Genomic DNA, 23,203 nt, shown 5'->3' with positions numbered 1-23,203 from the left:
TAAGATGAATAAAACTGCTACATTTCATGTAACAAGTTGTCCTGATTATGGTGCCTGACCTGCTAATTTATATCTTCTTTTTTAAAATAATAATTTAAGCTAAATACACAAAGTACTCTGAACTGTCTTTGTGCATCAAGCTGCTGTATGAATACGTTTCGTTAACTCTTAACTTATATGAAGTCAGAAAAGCCAGTTTTAAAGTCTGAAATAATTGTACGTAAAGATTTCTTCTTTCCTTATATCTATTTTCTTTTTTAAAAAGTCAATGTGACTTTTTAAAGGCAAACTTAGGTTTCATATGTATATCAGCAACACCATTATTTTTAAAATTCTTGGCTAATATACCATTGTACATCTGCATTGCAACTGTATGCAGAGGATAAAAAGAAATTAGAGTTGTAGATACATTCTTTATTTTTATATATATATGTGTTGTATACGCTTATATTATTACAAACCCTCTATAACTTTGAGACGGTTTATCGTACATGCAGATAAGCACTTCACTTGAGCAGATTTTTAGCATTTGCAGCTCTCTTCAGTCACATTTAGGGCTGAGTGAAACATAGGATAGCTGGTGGCGGGTCCTTGGTGAGAGGAAACCATGGACTCTGGGAGGGGCAGGTTCCCACACCCAGAAGAAGAGACGCAGAACGTTGTAACACAAACAGTTCTCCACTCAGGAAGGAAAGGGCTCACTTGTTGGGTCTTTATCAGATCTGCGAGATCCTAAGCCAAGCCACGCTTCTCCTGCATGTTTGGGATGAGCGCCTCTCGAGTGTATGTCTCATCAGACTCTGTAATCACGAATAGAAAAGGAAATTGCATTTTATTACAGGGAGAGACTCAGTGCTACCTGCTAAAATGCGACCTGGCATGCTGGATCTTTTGCTCTGTGTATGCCCATCTCCTCAGTTTAATACCTCTGAAACACCTCAACTTAATTTGGAACTTGGAATATGCAGAGAGCAAGAGTACAGTGTGTTATTGGACGTGTTTTATTTATAATTATAATCTGCATTATTTATACGTACTCTAACAGGCCAGAGGTGTGGCCCGAGGCTCATCCAGCCAATACTGCATAATGAATAATGCAGACTTGGTCTTTAAAGTGGAGTGTGATCCTGAATGAAAAGGAGAAGCACCTGCTGTTAAACGGCTGAGACTTTGATGGGATGTATCAGGATATAAGCTCATGCCTGTGTCTTTTTTCTGACGTAAATTAGCTTCATGAGATTAGCTTTAGCAGTATTGTCTATAGCAGGTTACAATGTCAAACCAAACAAGTTTTGAACACAGTGTCGCTCTCACCTGGGCTGACTCGAGCTCAAGTTTCCTTCCTGGTTCATTTAAATTTCTGGTTTGACATACAAACAGTCTTTGTATGCAGGCACAAATTTACACATTCAAAGTAACTTAAGACCAGTGAGATTCAGATTTCCAGCTTTAGTTTACAGGATTGGCCAAATCATTCTCATAACAAATTCCAAAGATAATTTTGTAATACTTAAAGGTACAGTGTGCAAAATCTCACCACTGTTGTTCATCTATAGCAGGGGTGGGCAACTCCAGGCCTCGAGGGTCGGTGTCCCTGCAGGTTTTAGATGTGTCCTTGAACCAACACAGCTGATTTAAATGACTAAATTAGCTCCTCAACATGTCCTGCAGTTCTCCAGAGGCCTGGTAACGAACTAATCGTGTGATTCAGGTGCAGTGTTGGTCAAGTTACTTGAAAAAAGTAATCAGTAACTAATTACTGATTACTTCCCCCCAAAAGTAATCCCATTACTTTACTGATTACTTATTTTCAAAAGTAATTAATTACTTAGTTACTTAGTTACTTTTTAAAAACACAATTTACAACCTGAAGAGGTGATAAAGCGATAGATCTTTCAGCCCAATTCTACTTTTTCTACATAATCCATCATACAAAATGTAATCAAATGGAAAAGTCTCTTTTTTTTAACTTGTTTTATTAGTTTTAATCTTTTAACTTTATGCATCAAGCAAAAATGTAATTATATGCAACATTCTCTGAGTTGAATAAATTAGTTTAACATTTAAACCTATTTTCTGCACTTTCCAGCACATAAAATAAAATATTTTTTGTGTTTATACTCACTCTTTCAAATAGATGCAAGTAAAACACAGCAGAAAATAAATAAAGTCAAAGACTCAGCCGCCCTGTTGCTCTATTTTCACCTGTAAAGCAGGAGCAGGGTAGGCGGAGGTTTACCCTGGTGCAGGTGTGCCGCGGTCAGTTGAAGAATCCGCGAGTTTCTCTGTGAATTTCTCATTACGTCGTTACGCACTCTGTGCTTGTTTGGAAGTTTAGGGTTTTTTTCGCTGTAAAAAGAAGTTTTCTTCCCACGCACGATGGACGCTAATGTTTTTATCACTTTTTATGGAATCAAACTCAAAGTAAGGTCAGTACTTCCACGCTTTAAACGCTGCACGCTCATACTCTCTCCCACAATCGATATGTGATCCATTGTTGATCTGCACACAGCTGTTGCCACTAACGTCGCACTTGCTTACGTCACTGTCATGAGACATTCTCGCAAAAAATCACGGTTTAGTAACACAGTAACGCAGCGTTCCTACGGGAAAGTAACGGTAATCTAATTACCGTTTTTGCAATAGTAATCCCTTACTTTACTCGTTACTTGAAAAAAGTAATCAGATTACAGTAACACGTTACAAGTAACGCGTTACTGCCCATCTCTGTTCAGGTGTGTTGACCCAAGGTGAGATCTAAAACCTGCAGGACACCGGCCCTCGAGGCCTGGAGTTGCCCACCCTGATCTATAGTGAGTGCAGACCGTCTCTCTGCTGTTTACCTCAGCTGTCAATATGCCACGTGGTCACATCTTGTCCGATACGAATCGATGACTCAGTGAGGTTCACTCATGAACGCTATACTGATGTGTATTGTTGAATTTCTGTTGGTAAGCGCTGCTGTTTCTGCAGCTGTGTTAGAGAAACTTTCTTTGAAATGGATCTAACATTGTTGGACTTGGATAAATAAGATGTGAGAATGTAATCAAACTGTTTATCAGAGGGAGAATATGATTTTAGAACACTCGTGCCTAATATTAGCTGGCATAATGTGAGTTTATAACCAGCTGTTGTTGTTGTTTAGCCGCTTGTTGCCAGCTGTCTGTAGATGGGAGGGTCGCATGTCTTATCTGCTGACAGTAAGTAATTCTGGCAATATTAGGAATAGATAAGCATGCTTATGCCTTTGTGACTTAATTCCAGCAGATGGTGACTGAGGTAAGGAGGAAGAGGATGAGTGTGGAAATGAGGGAGGAGAGAGCAGTTGTGGAGGAGGTGTATGAAGAGGAGGAAGATATAATGAGAATGTATAAGTTTGATCTCTTACAAAGAAGAGTTTCTCATTAGTAGTGACCCGTCGTGTGTATGTGTAGATAACAACCATGCTGTAGAATAAACCCCAGATAGACAAATAGTGAGTGAGTGTTTAAATATCAGGTACTTCACCTTTGTTGGGCTTCAAAACAGCTGATTTTTAGTATTATTTTAGTCTTTACATCAGTTGCTTTTATTTAACCTTTTTTTCTCAGTCTTGGCATCACTTAAACTCTTATTTTAAAAAATTACAATGAAGAAAAGATATTTTTAATTTGCATAAATACATAAATGATGAAATGGTCAAAGGAAAGAATTGTTACGTAGCCCCGATCGTTCTCTGAGCAGCATCTCGGTTGTGTAAGACTTCATGGAAAACCCCTGCTGTTACAGGGAGAAGACGAAGGACTCACCATCTTCATCACCTCCTTCCTCTGTGTGTTTTCTGCCCCTGCAGGCCAGTTCAGCCTGAACAAAATATTCCCTCATGGCCCACTAAAGGAAAATGAGCAAATTCTAATTCCAAGGATTGAACGGTGGATTTGAACTGTTGTGTAACTGTAACTGTGTAACCCTTTCTCCACTCAGTTTTATTCTCTTGAGATTTTAACCATTTAAAGCCAAGTGTGTCATGTGTTACGTGACTTTAGTGAGTTTTTGAGACTTCATCAGTGTAACTTATATAAATCACACAATACATTTTTAAGTTGTACAAAATGATGAGGTTATTTTTTTAATTACAAAAAACTGCCTGATGTGGCGAATATGACACAGATTTAAACTCACATGTAAATATTCATATTTATTTATTTAGAAATTATTATTAGAAGCACCGTTTTTTTCTTCTTTTCATGAATGGAGATCACATTATTTGTATGTTAACATTAACTAGGAGGGATTTACAGCATGCATGCATGTCGCACATAAGCTCAGTGCAATTCAGTTTCAATTCAGTTTTATCTATGTAGCACTAAATTACAACAACAGTTGCCCCTCGAGGGAGAATGGATGGCCATACCTGTTATGTGTCTGTGAGGGAGAAAAAGGAGAGTTGAAAAGTACGAGTTGTCACTGAGCAGAAACGGGAAGCATGTAAATATAATAATAACAAATATAATTATTTCTACTACGTGAACACTACAGTGGCAGTCCAATGAGATGACGGTGCCAGCAGTGGCTTGTGGCTCATTTGAATTTGAGACCCCTGATCTCAAATTAAAGTGGTGGGTGGGTTCTTTTACATTTAGAGAAGCCAGTTGAGTCTATTAAGAGATTAAATGCTGTGTGGAGGCTGTCATTTTCAGTATGTGCACATATATATTAAGCTAAATAAGTTATCATATAAGTTATTGGTGCACCATCTCCTCTGAACATTATAAGATTGCGGTGTGTTGAGGCTTGAAAAGAGCCTATGTCCATCCTTTATTTACAGTCTATGTTTCTGCTATCAGAACAATATAAAATGATAATAAATGCAATGCGGGATCCTTTGTTAGGTTTTTAAAGGGTGGACAAACAAACTGAGAACAAAATGATGCTCTACAGTTTTATTCTCTATTCTTTTTCCACTGCTCAAACAAAGAAAGGAAGAGTAAAGCAGGAAATAAACACTATCTGCATTTGTCTGTATGAGTAATCTATTGGCCTTTTACTCCACATTTATCATTCTTACGTTGTTATCCACACCCAAGAAAAACGTACAAGCTTTTAGAAAGAAAATACCAGAAGGGTTTTTTTTGTTTTTTGGTAAGGTCATGTCTTAAGGTCACTCATTTGTTTTGGGGGATGGTTGACGCAGGGAGAGCAGAGGTGAGGTCAGGATGTGTGAGATGGAGGGGAGGATCCCCCGCAGGGAGAATCAGAGGCTCGCTGTGAAAAACGAGCAAACAACCTGTCGGTGCTTCGTGCCTGAGAGACACAGGAAGAATATAAAAACTCTTAACATCCTCGGCTCGCAGACGCACACGGCCGAAGTAAAGTGCACAATTTGTCAACACAATCCTTTCCCATGTGTCCCAGCTGTCTGTCTGCCTCCAGGTCCCGCAGACGCTGCCGGACTCCCTGGCACCAGAGTCTGGCGACGCTGGGGGAAGATCTATCCCCAAGATATGAGCAGGAGAAACTCCACCCGAGAGGCTGCTGTACACACAGACAAACCTATTACATCCTCTGAGCTAATCGTTCTCTGAGAGCACGACAACACAAACATCCCCAGGACAGAAACATCACTCTTCCTCTGACTTGCTGCCGTTTTAAGAGTTTCGATTAAACTTTTTTTAGTCTTTAAAAGTGCTCGTGTTTCTAAAAAACAAAAGGAACAGTTTGGAATGATGGTTTTTATTTGTATATAAAATTGCAAACACAAAAAGGTAGTGTAAAGTTTTACAAAGGTTAGAGATTGTTTCTCGGTGGAGTTGCCCCTCCAGCAAGCTTCAAGAGGAGCTGAGTGCTCGGGCAGGTTCAGGGGTTAAGCCTGTTTCCTGGGACATACAGAGGGATTACAGGCCTGAACGTGAAGAGAGCAGTGAGGTCATTTTGTACTCTGCACATTTAATGTGTACAATCTGCTGCTCAAACTCACTTTTAAACCGCGAGGCAGGAAACATCACGACTGATTGTCTGCAGGAGAGCTGGAGCAGATCGGTGCCTGATTTCATCCTGAACTGTTTATGTTATGAAATCTCTTTGTGGGGTGAAAATCCCCCGAGATCCAATGAGACTGTTAAACTTGTAGACGTCAGTAAAAATATATATTGTAGCAGGTCCTGATATAATTTCTCAATTTTCTGAACTGATAAGTTGTTTTTTTCTGAATTCAGGGGAAAAGTTTCAGTCCTTAAAATAACTTTCTAGTAGATACAATAGAAATAGGCGGTAACAGTGGGAGTTTTTAAGGGAAAAAAGACGCATATGTGAGAGTAAGTATTTTCTGATCCCATAAGAGCTGAGAAAACCATCTTCTACAAAGTATATAATCATGCCCAAGGTCCTAAAGTTGGAAAATCTGTAAAATAAATCAGGAAATTAAGAAGACTCCAAAGTTTTAAAACATAGCAAAGACTCGTTTAAGTACAACGTTAAAGGGAAGGAAATAACAGAAATAACAGAAGAAATCGTAGAGCTCTAAGTAAAGGCAGGAAACATTACAATAAAGAAATAAAAGCTCCTTCATCTACTCTTTTCTCTTCCTTCTTGTTTTGTAGCTGGAGTCTCTGGTTTTCTTGCACAATCAGGACTCTGAGGTCCCAGAGTGATCCTCCTGATTGATTATGTTGTCTGAAAACACGCTTGTGGGATCATCTTTTCTGATTTTCTATTAATCAAATGTCATCTGCAGTATTTCTGCTGCAGATAGTATTGTAAAAGGTTTTAAACCAATAATTTCATGACTTTGGTTTTATTTTGCTATGAGTGCTGTGTGTTTAATACTGATACCACTGGGACTACTACTCATGAAGCACATGTATCTGTATCTGTGATGACCTTTAGTGTAGCTTATTCTGTATTAAAACTTGGTTCCCAGCTTGTAATCTCACACCACACAAAGACTGTCTTCAGTGTGGAAAAACCAGAAGGTTTTGCACTAAAAATTGTAGCTTTCTTTATTTTTCATGTCATTATCTCAACACGAGTTGCTGTTTGATTTCTGCTCTCTTTGTAGAAAGGTTGTCTGGGTCAAAGTTGACCTGCAGCTTTACTTCTTCTAATGCTGATAACTGCTGCCCCCTGCTGTCCATCACACTCAAAATTTCCTGCACTGCAGCAACAGGTGCAAACACGACCTGAGACGTTCCACATTATTTATTGCTGTTTTTATTTCCTGTTTTTCCCACCTCCGTGTGCCGTGCACAAGCAGAGATGATTCCCTTCGTGGTAATCTCTGATTCTGTGACACCCGGAGGTCAACGGGTGCCGTAATCCGTCTGGATTTGAACGTTCTGCAAAATCAAAATCATTGAAAAGATATTTTAGGAAGAAAGTGTGTCGCACCCTCTGTGAGACTGAGTCTTCTGCTTGGTGTGTGAGCTCTATCTGAGTGACTTTTTAGTGGCTTCTATTCAGCCAGATGGCTTCCTCCGTCAATCCCCAGTTACAATCAAGATTAAGATTACACCACACACACACGCTAAAATACGTCACACACACAGTAATTAAATATTCCCATGATGATGTAACACAGAATCTGTTGCTGTGTTACAACTGAAGCTATTAAAGAGAGCTAGGGATGGCAGAAATTCCAGGTTGGAGGAGAGATGAGGATTAAAGTATTTTTACCTCAAAGCCACACATCCACAGCGCTCGTCTGACACAGAGAGGAGGAAGAAGACAGGAGCGAGGCAGAGAGGATGAACGGAGGGCAAGGAGGGAGGGCGGATTGAAGAGGATAGAGAGAGAGAGCCCTGCTGTCACCAGGCTTGCTTAGTGTTCTTGGTGTGTAGCGGCTGTTGACGCCTTCTGCCTCTCCGTCCACTGAGGTGCTGGTTTCAGGGCCTTCTGGGCCACCCAGCATGAGGCAGGCATCATGGGCTTTCTGGAAAACTACCAGGAGATTGACCCCGTCACTTTGAACCTTTGCATCCTTATCGCCAGCTACGTTATCTTGCTCCTCGTCTTCCTGATATCCTGTATAATGTATGACTGTCGGGGCAAAGATCCTACCAAGGAGTACGCCCCGGACCCACAACCCACTCAGCCTCCCATCAGACTGGTGGTGATGCAGAACTCCTCAGCACCTGTGGGACGGTGGGACACAGCCAACATGATCACCACCTACCACGAGCCATCGAACTCAGACTTCAGGGAGAAGAAGAGCACGATGGTCTGAGTGCAACTTACCTCTGTTTATACCCAACTCATTTTTGCACTTTTTCTGGGGTTATTTTTGTTCTTTTGTTTTGACTTTTTTCCTGGGACAATGCTACGATTTGACCTACATAGGACCAAACTCGGACGGTAAGGGAGAGTGACATGTGTTGATGTATTTAAGTACTGTGTGCATGCACGTGAAATCCCTCTTTATCTCAAGGATCTAAAGGCAAAGCCTGCAGTCACCTCTGGAAAGCAAATGTCACAACCAATAAAAGACGAAGAATAAGAGGGGCATGTCTGTTGCGCTGACTGAGAAGAGTGGGATGAAAGGTTCTGGATTAAGGTTAGAAAAATATAAAACGTGCTGTTATGCAGAATAAATATTCTTCAGTGTCTTTGGACTTTGCACCTCTTTGCCATATAAAACAGTCATCTTGGCTTTATTGAAACCAAGCGCTCAGATCTGGCTGCAGTTCAGGGGTCAGTGCTGAACAATTGTTTAAGGCAGGACTAACTGTCACCTCTTACATAACTCGAGGAAATGTGACGTGCATCGATGTAGTTGTTGAAAGTTTCTTATCAGGTTCCTGAGCGAGCATTATTAGATCCCCACGTTAAAAGTTAATTTGCTTAATATCTTAAACATTTCGATAAGAATAAGCAGCATAAAGCCGGGGTTAAGCTCGAAGGGTTTCCTTTTGTCTGCCACATCACCGAAGTGCAGATAAAGCATATCAAGGTGTGAGAAACAAGCGAGCACTCACATTAGCTGTGTTTGTCGAGCAAACAGTGCACAGTTAACATAAAGCTGCAGAGTGAGAGTGCACGAGAGGGTGTTATTAACGTTTCCATCTCTAAAGCTTTTCCAGGACTTGGCTATGATCTGCTTTTATGCTCCTTCCGGTTGTGATCAAACTGTTTACATTTTCACTTCAGGTCGTCTGTATTGTTAATCTCGTGTGCCTTTTATTATTCTAACTGCTTGTTGTTGTTTTAATTATAATATAAGTGATAACTGACAGGAATTCAGACCAGGTGTTACAATACAAACACCCACGCACAGTCAGGTCTGCGTTTCAGAAATCAGACCGACTCCTGATGGTTGTGTTGACCAATTTGATCACAGACACTGAGACTAAAACTAAAGATGTTTCCGGTAAATTATGTTTTACTTTAGTTTAATGAGATTCTATTGTATCAGTTGTAGCGTTTCCTAAAAAGAAATCAGCTAACAATAATGACCCCGGTGCTCCTGGCTCTGTAATCTGAGCATCTGAGACACTAGAACCTGTCAACCTGTAATGGTTTCTGTCTCGTACTCAGTGTCACAGGGCGGATATAAGTTTAAAATACCAAATATAATTAAATACCGCAAATGCCAACCCTGAGAGAGAAGGTATTTTAACAGCAGGTCACTGATTTGACCATTTTTAACAGTACAGTAATGTTTTTCCTTCAAAGGGTCAAAAAGGAATGTAAATATTAACATTCAAATGCGTTGCTTTAGTTATGTTGTGTGTGTGTGATGTTGTTTCATCTCTGCCCAGTGCTCCCATGCTGCCTGTTTTCTTTTAGTACTTTTAGTAGGTTTTTTTCACACATCAGTAAATCAAAAGATATTCACTTTACTTTTATGTCCCTGCAGCTTTCACCTCCTGTTCTTTGTATTTAAAGCTCCGCATGTAAGAACAAAAGATCCAACAAAAAGAAAACAATCAAATTAACAATTGATAATATAATATACATTTAATAGATTTAAAAAGCAGAAAAGTCAGTTTTCAGTTTTATTTGTCATATGCAAGTTAGCACAGGGTCAACATTGCAATGAAATGTGTTTGACGAGCAGCAGTCACTCAGCAGCATGGTACAGTAGAAGAAAATATAATAAAATATAATAAAATAATAAAAAAAAATAGAAAAATAGTAAGGAGCAAAATATTAGAGAGACGTGGTAAAAGAGAAAAGATGACTAAATATATATGTATCTATAAATATAAACATATGTACACTAGTGATTAAATAAGAAAATCTTGAAAAGAAATATGACAGGAGGGCAGATGGGATATTGCACAGGAATACAGTATTACGAACTAATTATCTAAGAATCTCCTAACAGATGTAAAAGAATTGCATTCATTTTTTAAATTAATTTTAAAGACCTATCATCATTCCCTTTATCATTATTTAAATGTGTGGAAATAAATAGTAGCAGTACAAAAAGCTGAATCGTAGCTTTAACTCATCTGCATGTATTCTTTGTGTGATTGTTCGTAACCCCGTCGGTTTATTTCTCCATTTCTAATTTTCCTTCAATGTTTCTTCACATTTAAGAGCAGAAAGATATTTTTTCTGTTTCATGTTTGAGTCCGCTGGTGAATTCCCAGGAACGTCTGTATATTATATTTCTCTTTGTCTTTCTCTTCATTTGGTAAACTATGTTGATTATTTTGTCTTTGTTTCAAACAGATTTTCAGAGACAACAGAAGAATTGTGATTATGTGTCTTTGCTTCGAGCACCCAGAGGCGACTCTTGTTGCTTTACATATAAAAACACATGTTGCTGAACTGAACTCAATTTGCTTCACAACATTTTCTCCAGCAGTTTGCAACTTTCCTGTTGCACATTTGGAGATATAAAATATTTTGTATTTAGTTTACATGATTGTTGTTAACTTTTCAGAAACAGTTTGGAGTATACACAGTAATTGTAGCTATAAAACACTGAAATCATGGTACAGCAATGTGTTTTGCAGTTTATTCATCAATGATAGCTTCAGTTTCATTTTACAGAAACAAATATAAAAAGACATCTGGGATTTAACAAAAAGGAAACAACATTAAACTTGGAAAAAAACGAAGCTAGCCGTCCTGTTTGCTGATTATTCTGGACATTGTGATTACGGCTGTGCTGTGCTGCCAGCCCTCAACAGAAATAGCTGTCTGAATCTGGATCTAAAGTCTGGATGGCTCTCAGTGTAATCCTGGATCTTCTAAGAAATGCACCATAAACAGATCACATTCATAAAAGAGGTCAGGATGATTCTTTGTAAAGGGAAAGGCTCGCCAAACAGAAGACAAATATACAACGGCTCCAGAAATAGCCTCAGTTAGATTCTCTCTGGTTTGTGCAAAAATTAAATCAATAAATAATTTTGATTGTGCAAATTAAAATAGTGCAACTAGCATAAAAGATAAGGCACATAAACCTGATATAGCATGATAGAGTAACTGAGTTTTAATTAACACCAATTTAAACACACTAATTTTTTTTTTACCTAATTAAAAAGGAAACCAATTCATAACCAAAGGTCAAAGGTCAATGGGCAAAAGAGGGCGTTAAGAGATCTTTGCTACTGTTAAAACTGCACTTTTAGTTTATAATTTACAGCCTTTTAATTATTATAAAATTACAACCTTTTAATATTTGTTTCACATAGTACGAATGCGTAGAATAGAATAGAATAGAATAGAATAGAATAGAATAGACCTTTATTATCCTGCGGATGAGAAAATTATATAAAATATAAAAGGAAGACACAAAGTGGTCCTACATACATGAGCAACTGAAGTTTGTATATACAGGCAACAATGTACTGAAATATGTATAGAAAAATTGTACAGAGATATGTATAACATGTATGAGGATAATCTCATGTACTGTACATGTGCTACAGTACATGAGAGTAAAGGTGTTACTGTGGTCATGGGGTCCATGGATGGCTTAATCTCACAACATCGACAAGTCAAAGCCGAAAAACATCAAAACCGAACACCAATCACAGCACTCCTAAATAAATCTATAACATCTATAATAAACTATCCATCCATCCATCTTCATCCGCTTTGTCCGGGGCCGGGTCGCGGGGGCAGCAGCCTAAGCAAAGAGGCCCAGACCTCCCTCTCCCCAGCCACCTCCTCCAGCTTATCCGGGGGAATACCAAGGCGTTCCCAGGCCAGCCGAGAGATATAATCTCTCCAGCGTCTATAATAAACTACAGATTATTAAATAAAATATGGACAAAATGTGAATATGTGCACTAAGCACTAATTTCATTTAAGATAGGTCACTGCATTTAGTTTGGTGGTTAAATGTACTAACAGCAGACTTTAATTATATCATGCACACATCAAAATCACACTGTAATATTTGAGTTAATGTTTCAATCACTCTAATTCTTGTATTTTTGCAGATTTCAGCTACTCTCACAATAGTTTCTCCTCCAAAATGAAAAATGTGACATCGTGATCAATACTTTCCAGAATCTAATAGACATGAGACTTTAATAAAACTGTACATATAGTATTAAAACTTCTTGTGTATCGATGGAGTTTTTTTTACATTTTTTAAATGAGGCCAAATTATTTCTGTCTAATGAGGATGTGTTTCCCAGCTGACACAGTTAAAGTACAGTCAGTTCTCGTTCTAAGTATTGGTTGTGATATAATAGATGTTGGCCTTTGACACTGAGGTGTGTAAAAAGAGGACAGAACGGCAGCAATAGTAATCCTGCCTTTGTGCTTTCCATTACACAGAGCGGCAGGCTCAGCTCGATAGATGCGAGATTAATTAAGATGGGTACGGAAAACGCTGCAGCGGGAGAGCTCCTGACCTAAATACTCTGTTTAGTTTTGCATTTTCGTGCTGCGGTGACTGTGGCTCTGCCCGTCAGACCAGTTGTCCATCATTAACAGGCTCAGAGGTTCAGGCTGTGCCCTCTCTGCATGGCAATGGCATGCCAGCGTGCAGCACAGGTGATTGGATGAATGAGAAGCTTTGTAAAATCACTGGGATTTAAAGGTGCTGATCCATTGTACTTTTATATTGTGCATCATGCTAAAGCCAAATTAAACATTTTTAAGTTTAAATAGTTATTTAGACTTAAAAACGTTTCATTCATTTGACATTTTCTTTCTTTCGATGGCAGTTAAACAGATTGTTCATGATTAATTAACACTTATTCATTTTATTATATTCGATTCAGTTTTTTCACTGTGGAAGACGAGAAAAGGAAAATAAGCTGTTCCTGTGTTTGTAGTTAATATTAAATTGCATCTATTAAATAGATGAGGAAAACTGTGACACCATGAGTGGAGTGAGTGAGTGATGACAAACAGGAGAGTGTAAAATAATCCTCTGCTCAATGTCAAAGTAAAGCCCTGTGATGGCAAGCTTTAATGTTTCTATTAAAGGTTTGCAACATGATGAGGCAAAGCAAAAACATACTGTCAGTAGTGCGACACTGATTGTCCTTTTTTTGAGAAAGCAAAAGGAAACAATTTGCAATCAAAAAGTGCATGAAATTTTAAATAAAATAAGCAACTATTTGCCTTCATTTTTAGTAAAGTTATGTTTGGGGTTTGTGATGACACTTTAAATACATTCAGTACATTTATTTCATTACGGCGACATACGTGTACATGAAAGGGATATTCTAGTCTATTCTATTCTCAAACACAGTCGGTTCATTTAGCTAATATGCAACAACCAAATGATGTCTTAAATACTCATTTTCTTAATACCTCCCCTCCCCCTCATCACCCACTGGATATTACCCATGGACTTTGCATTCTACCCTGAAACAGTAAACCAATTACAAAGCTGTTTAACCCCCTGTCACATGTACACATAAAGCCTCTTTTATTCCAAGGGCACTTGTCTATACGTTTCCCCTACAAGACAAATCTACTAAGAGCCGAGAGCCGTGCTTTCTCTTTGGTTTTCTGCTAATCCTGCATCAGTATTTACATGTGGAGGACTGAGTCGTGTTTTCCACCTTGTGTTGTCTGCAGTAAATGTTTTTAAGGAAACTGAAAGTTCTCCAGGTGCACCATAAGCATACCTGAACCCTGACCCCGGGCTATCAGGAAGATTAGATAGCGTGCATTTCTAACTGTAGCTATTCATACAGTTGCAGAGAGATTACAAAGATTTGATTTGTTTTAGCTGTGGTTACACACAAGCCTGAAGTAAAACAGGAATAACACAGAATCGGCTCAGCTTACTCTAAATTGCTGTTGCATTTCCTTTTCAAAATAAAGTAGTACATTTAGGAATTTCCATAGTTATATAAACATTTCTCAGTCTCCTTTTGATATTTCTGGATTAACGCAATTAGTTCATAAAATAATCAAACAATAAATGATTGCAGGAATGAAATATTACACTCAGCAGACTGAAACCTTAGATTTCTGACGCGCGTGTGTTTTTGGTTAAATTTTTACTGTAGCAAAATAAAATGCAAAGAGTCTGTTAGAGCAGCGCTGCAGCTGTAGTTTGTTAGTGTAATAATGTAATCGCTCTTTATCACAATCATTCTGACGGCTGGGTAAATCCTGCTCTAACAGGTGTGTCAGTGCTAACAGGACAGAAGTAACGCATCACAATCTAATTGCAGGTCCTTTGGAATAATTTCACATATATGGAGAAGTTTGTATAAAGGCTTTTAGGTCTCCAGCGTGAGCTTCATGACTCAGTGAAACATAAGCTGCTTCATTCTCTGACTGGGCTGTTGTTGGTCGAGCTGCACCGGAGGCGAAGTATTTCCACGAGACAATAAAATGACCATTTGGTTCCTTTGCTTTGATCCCTATAAAACTTTTCATCTTAATTCTGATTAAATCATTGAATAACTCTCAAATTCAGTTTGAGAAGAAGTCGATCAAACCAATTAAAAAAGATACAGTCTGATATATGATAAAAGATAACAAATAACTAGTGCTGGACTCTGCAGTTCTTCTGGGCTTTTGTGAGTGAGTTTCAGGCCATTGTTTAGCTTTCTAGTCCATACTTTTACTCTTCAAGTTAATAGTCTTTTTTTTTTTCAAATGCAACAGTCACTTATTTACAGAGCACCTGATGATTGTACTTGATCGTGTAGCAGCTGAGGAAGAATGTGACCAAAACAGAGCTAAAGGAGAGTAAACAGAAGGCTGGAAATGTGACTCAAGAGACTGATAATGATAGTTTCGAACTGTAAATGAACACAACACCTCAAATTAATTCGTTAATTATTGGTTTATTTTAGTCGAGATAGGAGGAAAATACAAATCTGCTTGATTTTCCTGAACTGTAGAGCTTTGGTGAAGCACTGGGTGTTGTTTTCCGTGACAATAGTATTGGAAGCAGTAAGATGAGGTTGCAGCTTTAAATCCAGTCACTGCCCTCATGGTGACAGGAGTAGGTGCAAATTGATACAGCTGCTCCTGCGATTCAAGAGTGCAGGTTACACAGCAGGGAAACTCCATCCAGCTGAGAAGGTGATCAGTGCAAGTGAGACACAGACAGACCTGGACTGTTTAGGGACAGGAAGCTACTCTAGGCTGCTGTGACAGGCTGCCACCTGCAGCTCTCAGGCCAGTGTCAACTAAGAGAGAAACCGAACAGAAGAAGACATTGTCCTTTGACACATGGCCTCTGGCACTCTCCCATTGTCTGTGCCAACGTCCTTTTTAAAACTCAACCAAGCACAATGAGCCGTTTGTCTTTGTCTGGATCAATCCTATTCTTTGCCCTCGCTGGTGTAGTAACTGCTGTGTGCTGATTTTTATTTACAGTGACAGGCTACACCCAAGAGGGGTGTACAATTTCCAATGTGCAATATAACCAGATTTTTGTGGTGTTTGCTAAAAATATTCAAATTCTTTGAGCTATAAAACATTCGTAGACAGAGAAGATGGTACGAATGCTCTGAGGTTAAAACTGCACGGCGTGAACTTCATTAATCCGAAGGATTTCACTCCAGTCTTACATAAACACTCTTACAGCTCTCTTATAGCTAAGGGGCACTGGTCAAGTTGTGGTGCTATTATGTAACAAGGCTGTCACAGTGTGATACTGTGTGTAGTTCACTCTCTGCTTGTGTGAGTCAGTCTGCTGCTGCATAAACTCGTGCTGCACCATAAGAAACTTTTAAGATAAAGCGGCCCATTTTTCATGTTTTAAGCCTACTGTAAAATCCGTCATATGATTAATATCTGCAAAAAGAAGCTGAAACTGAGTTAAAGCATTACATGCTAAGATTTCATGGTGACTGTATACTGTAGGGACAACAACAGTGATATGTACCACATCCCCATCTTAGAAGATCTTCCCACAGAGCTTGTTTTGCTTACTAGAACAGCAGCAGACTACTGAGTGTGCACAGCCTGGCATATTTTAGGAAACTTAGAAATCACTCTTGTTTTAATTTGCAGGAAGTCAGTTAAAAATTAAACAAATCAAATAATGGTTAGGAAACCATTGTTCCCATATTTACAAAGTTTAACGTCAAAGGTCAAACAGTTCCTAATAAACTGAAGTTTAATGATGATGGACAGCAACCGGAAATCTTTGCAAACTATTAAAAAACTATTAAAAGTGCTGTTAAATCATTAATTAACTTTCAATTGAGCCTTATGCATCTTAGAAGGTGAAAAGACTAATTGTGTTTTATTACTATCCTTTCAACCGTCATTGCCATAAACTGTGCCATTGTCACTATTTTAACTGTCAACCAAAAATGACACATCCCTCTACAGGATCCCGCCCACCTGAGATCTGATTGGTCGTTTTCCGAGGTCGTTGCTCTTCATTGGCTCATGCCGTGCCACTCAGCATCTCACCACTGCTGTGACTCTGTGCAGCTCAAAAAGAAATCATATTTTTTGTAGAGCGGATCAGCGGGTAGCAGCTCGTCTTTGGCCGGCGGGGTTGCTTATTTGCGGGGGTGTTTTTAGTTTGTCTTGGCTGCCACAGGGTGCTTATGGATCTTTATTGCGTAAAGAAGAGGCAGTGAGTCAGTATTTGCTGCAGAATGGTATTACGAAAAAGACTAAAATGGTGCCTTTGCAGCAGGGGTATTAATTTTGCCGGTGCCTTGTAGCCGTAGTGCAAGTTAGCTTATGAACAGCAGAACGTTAGCCGACTAGCTAATGCTAGGCCTTTCGTTTCCTTTGGCTTGTCAGGACAGTTTATTGTTTTATCCCTCCCTCTTTAAAGCTGGGCTTTTGCTCTTTACTTTGCTGGCTGTGGTCCATTTTTCGTTGCTTCCCGCGGTTAAAAAAGACACCGGAATGAAGCGCGTGAACAGCTTTCAGAGGTAAGCGGAAATCTGAAAAACGAGAAATGCTGTTTTGGTTGTGCCTGGATGAGATTGGAGAAAAAACAGGGAGGTTTCAACGCTACATACTTTTATAAAGCACTCAGTGTTTAGGTTCCTCTTTCTACTGGCCGTTAGCAAAGCGCTGTTTTAGACAAACGAAAGGAACTTTCACTTTAAATATCGAAACGTTTAAATTTTAACAAACTGGCGCTAAACTGTGATTTAAAATTAATAATTCAGTCTACGAGTGATAATAAATTATTTTTCGAACATTGATTTTAAAAAAGTGCTTCATTTTCTGGCCTCGACTTACAGCTTACACTTAATCTTAATTAAATATCTTAATCTTTTGGTTCGGAGACAGTAAAATAAGCTAATGGCAGATGTTGTTGTTAATTCTAGACTATTTAATATGATCACACTGAGCCACTGTTTATAATGATTTGGTTTATTTTTTAAATAAAGTTTAAAACAAAATCATAATTTACTTGAAACTGTGTACAGACTTTTTTCAGTGCAGGAGAGTAAGTGTGATTTGAGCAGTATTTGCATTTTTCAGTGTTAAGAAAAATATATTTCAAAGCATTAAATGTGAGAATATTGTTGTTCATCTGTCTGCTGGTATTTCTTTTTTTGTACTTGGAAGGTAGGATAGCTCTAATGATAAGAATAAAGGCCAGGCACATATATAAGCACATATACAACATGTAACCTATGTTAATTGTTTTGCACGGGTTGTGTAATATGTGATGTTAGAATGAATAAATAAATGTACATAAATATTCAAAAAAATCAGTGTACGCATATTGTCTAGATAAAGTTCTTCTTTTGGATGCTTTTGTTTTTAGGGACATCCACAGCTCAAACTTTGTCTCCACCTGAGCTGTCCCTCTGATGTAATTAAATTCCTCTCTTAAAGCGCAGATACTGAAGGGTGGGTTTGTTGGTGAGGTGCCGTGGGGTCTTTTAATGTTTTGTTCTGTTTGTTTTTGTGTGTGTTTCAGGTTCATGAACAGACGGGCCTCTGCAAACTGCCGCTACCAGCCTACCTGCTATGAGCATGCTGCAAACTTTTACACCCATGCAGTGAGTGGCTCCAAACTGTTTAGGCCTCCGTGTAATTTCACAGTTGCTCTTTAACTGTCTTAATAATTTATTTATTCTGTGATTTCTCCCTCATCCTTGCAGCTCCTCATCGTGCCAGCCTTCGTGGGGATGACGCTGCTGCACTGTCTGTCGGACAACCGCTGGGAGAGGATCACGGCCTGGGTGTACGGCATGGGCCTGTGTGCCCTCTTCCTCGTCTCCACCGTGTTTCATATCATCACCTGGAAGAAGAGTCACATGAGGTGAGGACTGAAGCATTAATAAGCACTCAGGCAGAAGATTCATGCCAGAAATACTGGTGGGTGTGTGTGTTTTTGTGTTAGTTTTGTTCCAGTGTTTCCAAAGTGGAGCGTTTAGTCTGCACAGGCTCTTTTATTTTTGGAAATTGCCCACATTCTCTGTGCCATTTCTCTGACTTCCTGTCCTCATCATCTGCTTCGTGCATCCATTAAAAAAAAAATAAATCTGGTGCTATTTTAAGTGATGCAAAGCAGACGGACCCTTATGGCCCACTTCTAATCTGTGCTTGAGGTCATCTCATGGAATTTCAAGTATTACCTTGAGTGACTGTTCTAATAAAAGCTTTCATACATACGATCAGTCTCCGGATATCGTGAGTTTTTTGGAAAAGACACATTTGGACAGTCCTTTGTTTTCTTGTTATTAAATAATTAAAATATGATGATGATATTTGGTGTGAGCTAAATGAATAAAATCAACATTCTTTGTTGCTTTGCTTTCACAAATACTTTGTTGCTTTTAGGTAGATATACGCTGCCATCTTTCTTCTCATCCATCGGCCATTTTTCTGTCATTCTATCATTTTTGATCACTGCGCAGGACATAATGCTACATATTCAGACGCCGCTGCGAATTACAACATTACTGTGTATCGAGTAATGCTTTCGTTAGCGTGTTCTTTCCATTTCATTATTTCTTTTGCTTTTTTTAAAATCATGTGAGTGGGTGTGGCGCTTCTCATACTTTGATACTGTGAAATGTTGACCTGTTATGGTGACTCGTATGTCCCATCTTCTTTTGTTTACCTTTAGCGTGTTAGCAAATTCACTTTGTTTGCATTTGCGTCACGCTGCAGACAAATGACCTGCGACCTCATTGTTTTGTTTTTTTTTGTGGTTCTTTGTCTGTCCTGCTCAGACAATAATTTCCATACACTTGCAAATTACTCACTGCTGGTATGGAAACACAATCTCACGTCCTGTTAGGCAGAAATGTTTCTGCCTAAGTGGGCATGAAAATGATGGTTGTTGAGGAAAACGGCATAAACCTGAGTGTCGTCTGTTTCAGGTCAGTGGAGCATTGCTTTCACATGTGTGACAGAGTGGTCATCTATTTCTTCATTGCTGCCTCCTACACACCTTGGTGAGTGTCAGACAGACAGCATGATATACTCCCCTGGACCTGAGTCATACACGGAGATCTAACTTGATCTAATTTGGATTTTCATCTTTATTCAGGTTGAACCTGCGTGAACTGGGCCCCCTCGCAGCACACATGCGCTGGTTTGTGTGGCTCATGGCTGCTGCTGGAACCATTTATGTCTTCAACTACCATGAAAAGTGAGCTCGCAAAGTGTTTTTCACTCTTCATTCGTTTTTTTACATTTTATTGAGAAAGCCAGGAAAGAAAAATCACAATAGCTAGAAATGTCTTTCTGTGTTAGTCTGAAGTAACCACAGTGCTTCGAAACTCTTCCCTGGATACAAAACACGTCTCAAAACTCTACACTCATGCCCGAAAATCCGTTTTCCTCATGATTTCACTTTGTCACATCCTCCAAACGCCGCCTGTGTCAGATCTGATCATCTCCCTGCCTTGCTTGTGTTTCACTTTTCCTTTGCATGGCACAGACCTCGTAAACACACACTTTCCCCCCTTTTTTGCCTCCACAGGTATAAACTCGTTGAGCTGGCCTTCTATTTGTCGATGGGATTTTTTCCCGCATCTGTGGTGACATCAATGGTAATATATATTTTTATTAATACAAGCACAATCACATTCAGCTTAATTCTTAAACCCTCACATCACTTCTTCATCTCAGCCGATAAACCGAACATCTGCAGGGTGGAGCTGTTAGCAGTGTGTCTTACTTCCTCTTTAGGGTGTTTGACAAGAGTTCACAGAAAACAAACGATGCATTTAAAGTTTTCTTTGTGATTTAATGATTCATATAAAACGATTCAGAGCTGAAAAATAATTTTTGAATCCTGCTGTGGCGCCTCGTCTTTGTTTTAATCTCTGCTTCTACTGGTCTCAGTGGAAATAGCAGCCACACATCTCAGTAATCCTTTTCTGTGCATGCTGCATGTTTTATTGTTAATATTTTGCAGGATTTTGTGGTGCTTTGGTGGTTTGTGTGCACTTTCTGATATTTCATTATGTCCATTGGCTCCTGTTATGTCCTGCACACTTTACTTGGGTTAGCTGCTCAGGTGTAGCAAATCATTCTTGCAAAGTTATTTTCGACTTTGTCTTCCGTCTGTGAAAACGGCGCCGTCCACGATGCGCTTACAAAAAACGGTTTACTCAATCTCATTTTGAGGGTTCAGCTGCTACAAACCAGCTGCCCGATTCTTCCTACCGACCTGCTCACTGGTCAGGTTGTAACGATTCAACCAATCAGTGCACAGTCAGCAATGTGTTTTAAACAGTAATGTTTAATGAATATGTTACATGTATCCATTTTTGTGTGTTTTTGCAGAGCAACACAGACGGTCTTCAGGAGCTGGCCTGTGGAGGACTCATCTACTGCCTCGGTGTCTTCTTCTTCAAGAGCGATGGCGTCATCCCATTCGCCCACGCCATCTGGCACATGTTCGTGGCGCTGGCGGCGGCAGTGCACTACTACGCCATCTGGAAGTACCTCTACAACGCTCCCAGCTCAGACACCCTCCTCGACTCGTGACCGCGACCCCAGACAGGGCGCTTCCCGTCCCGTCACCCTCGTGCTCTCGCGCCGAGCGCGGGGCGACTCCCTCGACTGCCCGCTGAAGCTGCAACGACAGCCGTAAGGTTTACGAAAACAATGACCGTGAATTGTTTACTGTTTTCTAACAAGGAAAACAGATTTTTAAGCCAATGAAGAAAAGCTACTTTATAGCCGTTTTGTAAAAATAAAAACAAATCCTTTGACAGTCAGGAAGGGAATTTTGAACTTTTACACTTGCTGTTGACCTTGGCACATTCATAAATATTTGAAAGAGTATTTGAGAAATTTGATAGCCGTCTTTTGTATCACTTGAAGTCAGTCACATTCCACTTTGGGGGTTATTTGAGTGTCAAAACTCGGAGATTGATCAGTTTCAGTGTTTTGAACATGAGGGAGGATATCGAATGAGGTGCTAAATATCCACTCTGATCAGTAGCTCTTATATGATGTTATATCAGACGTTAGTGTTAATGTAGGAGCTGAATTTAACTTTTATTTAACAGAAGCCAAAGGTCTGTAATGTTGTCTAAACTGAAGCATTTCTTCAAATGGAAAACTGATTTAAACTTGATCAAACAAGAAGCAAAGTAGTGATCTAACCACACGTTCAATGCCAAACAAGCCGACATTGAAAACTCTTCTCAGTAGTTACACATGTACAGTGTGTAGAGCCGCTCAGTGCTTCAGTGTATTCTGCTGTTAACGTTTTGTGAACACATGGAGTTGTTTTTGTTTTTTTGCTTTCTGTAAAGTTACAGTGATGTTTTAAATCCATCTGATTCACATTTGCACTTTTTTGGTCTAATGCACAGCGCTTTGTTTCTGTGACCAGATGCAGTTTTCAGAGAACCACTGTTTCTTTTCTAAGTAGTTGGCGCCCCCTGCTGGTGGGCAGGCGTAATGAAAGCGACTCATGCTATTTCAGTTTGACTCGGGCAAGGTGGGATTTTTGGTAATGAGCCAAACCATGAGAGAGAAATCAGGTGAGGTGGATAAAGGAGACAGAATGATTTTTTTTTTTTCCCCACTTTCTCTGTAATGTGAACAGTGTTTGTATGCACGACCTTTGTACTGTGGTCCAGTATTACATTTGTTTCCACTGACTGCTCAGGTTTGAGCAGCGTTCCCCGTCTGCAGTCTTTGGAAGGGTCTGATCAGTGGGGAAATCCTCGTGTTCCTGTCTTTGTCTCATGCTGCTGGTTTTGTAAATTAGCTTCACGGCTCCTGATTTGTACAGTTATAATCCTGTTGCTTTCCTCTTAGTGATGTCTGGAGCTGAATGATTTCCTTAACCACTGTTTTGTAATGTTTGTACATTCTCTTCTTTGCTCTGTTAATGACATGCTCCTGGCCTTTGCAGGGGAAACAAAATTCTTCTCATATCTTCTGTTGGCTGTTAACGGTGCTGCATAACCACGAAAGCTTCTCCACCTTTCTGATGTGAGAATAAAAAAACGAGGAAACCCTACGTCTGCATCTCTTTCAGGTTTTCTCCTAAATTCACTTTGCACTGACTGTGTCTGTGTCTAATCCAGCTCTCATTAGACGCTCCATACAAAAGAAACTAGAATCTGCCTTTGAGTTTCTAAGAGGATTTAGACGAGCACATCTCAGGCTCTTCATTTAGGCTGCTGCTGGGTTTTTTTAATATCCCTCTACAACAGATAAATATGTAATTCTGCTTTAACAAGAAAGCCCCAGAGTCTGCTTAATTATTCGTTATATTATATTCAGCGCTAATGTCACAACTTTTACTTCTTTGTGGTACAAATATATTTTTGGTAGTGAGTGTCAAGCCTGATTTATACACTTTTAAACTTATTAATTTAAACTTTTATGATCATAATTTTAAAAAGTGATTCAAGGCCCTGAAGCACGAATC

At 39.3% G+C, this 23,203-nt stretch overlaps 1 protein-coding gene and 1 long non-coding RNA gene across 6 annotated transcripts; one reads left to right on the top strand and one right to left on the bottom strand.

Moving 5' to 3' along the window:
- Positions 1 to 408: 408 nt before the first annotated feature.
- LOC101485918 (uncharacterized) lies at positions 409 to 1,595 on the bottom strand. The gene is made up of 3 exons (XR_191319.3): positions 1,538 to 1,595; positions 1,038 to 1,127; positions 409 to 800 (listed from the first exon to the last, which is right to left on the bottom strand). It is a non-coding gene; the product is annotated as an uncharacterized LOC101485918 (long non-coding RNA).
- Positions 1,596 to 7,674: 6,079 nt separating this feature from the next.
- On the top strand, positions 7,675 to 22,789 carry mmd (monocyte to macrophage differentiation-associated). Of its 5 annotated transcripts, none has more exons than XM_076883443.1 (7): positions 7,675 to 8,328; positions 8,402 to 8,527; positions 18,269 to 18,350; positions 18,453 to 18,613; positions 19,680 to 19,754; positions 19,850 to 19,951; positions 21,094 to 22,789. In XM_076883443.1, exons 2-7 carry the CDS (start codon positions 8,478 to 8,480, stop codon positions 21,401 to 21,403), a joined length of 780 nt encoding a protein of 259 aa, XP_076739558.1. In that variant the 5' UTR covers positions 7,675 to 8,328; positions 8,402 to 8,477; the 3' UTR covers positions 21,404 to 22,789. The 5 variants fall into 5 exon arrangements, with proteins under 5 accessions (XP_076739558.1, XP_076739559.1, XP_012776013.1 ...); XM_012920559.4 differs by lacking the exon at positions 8,402 to 8,527 and adding an exon at positions 20,285 to 20,354 and having other exon boundaries at positions 7,684 to 8,328; XM_004556381.6 differs by lacking the exons at positions 7,675 to 8,328; positions 8,402 to 8,527 and adding exons at positions 16,813 to 17,261; positions 20,285 to 20,354.
- The last annotated feature ends 414 nt before the right edge of the window (positions 22,790 to 23,203 follow it).

Source organism: Maylandia zebra, linkage group LG4 (genome assembly GCF_041146795.1).
Source record: "Maylandia zebra isolate NMK-2024a linkage group LG4, Mzebra_GT3a, whole genome shotgun sequence".
In the NCBI taxonomy this organism is placed as follows: Eukaryota; Metazoa; Chordata; class Actinopteri; order Cichliformes; family Cichlidae; genus Maylandia; species Maylandia zebra.
Note: the sequence above shows the minus strand (reverse complement) of the source record. Positions and strands in the feature narration are given on the sequence as shown.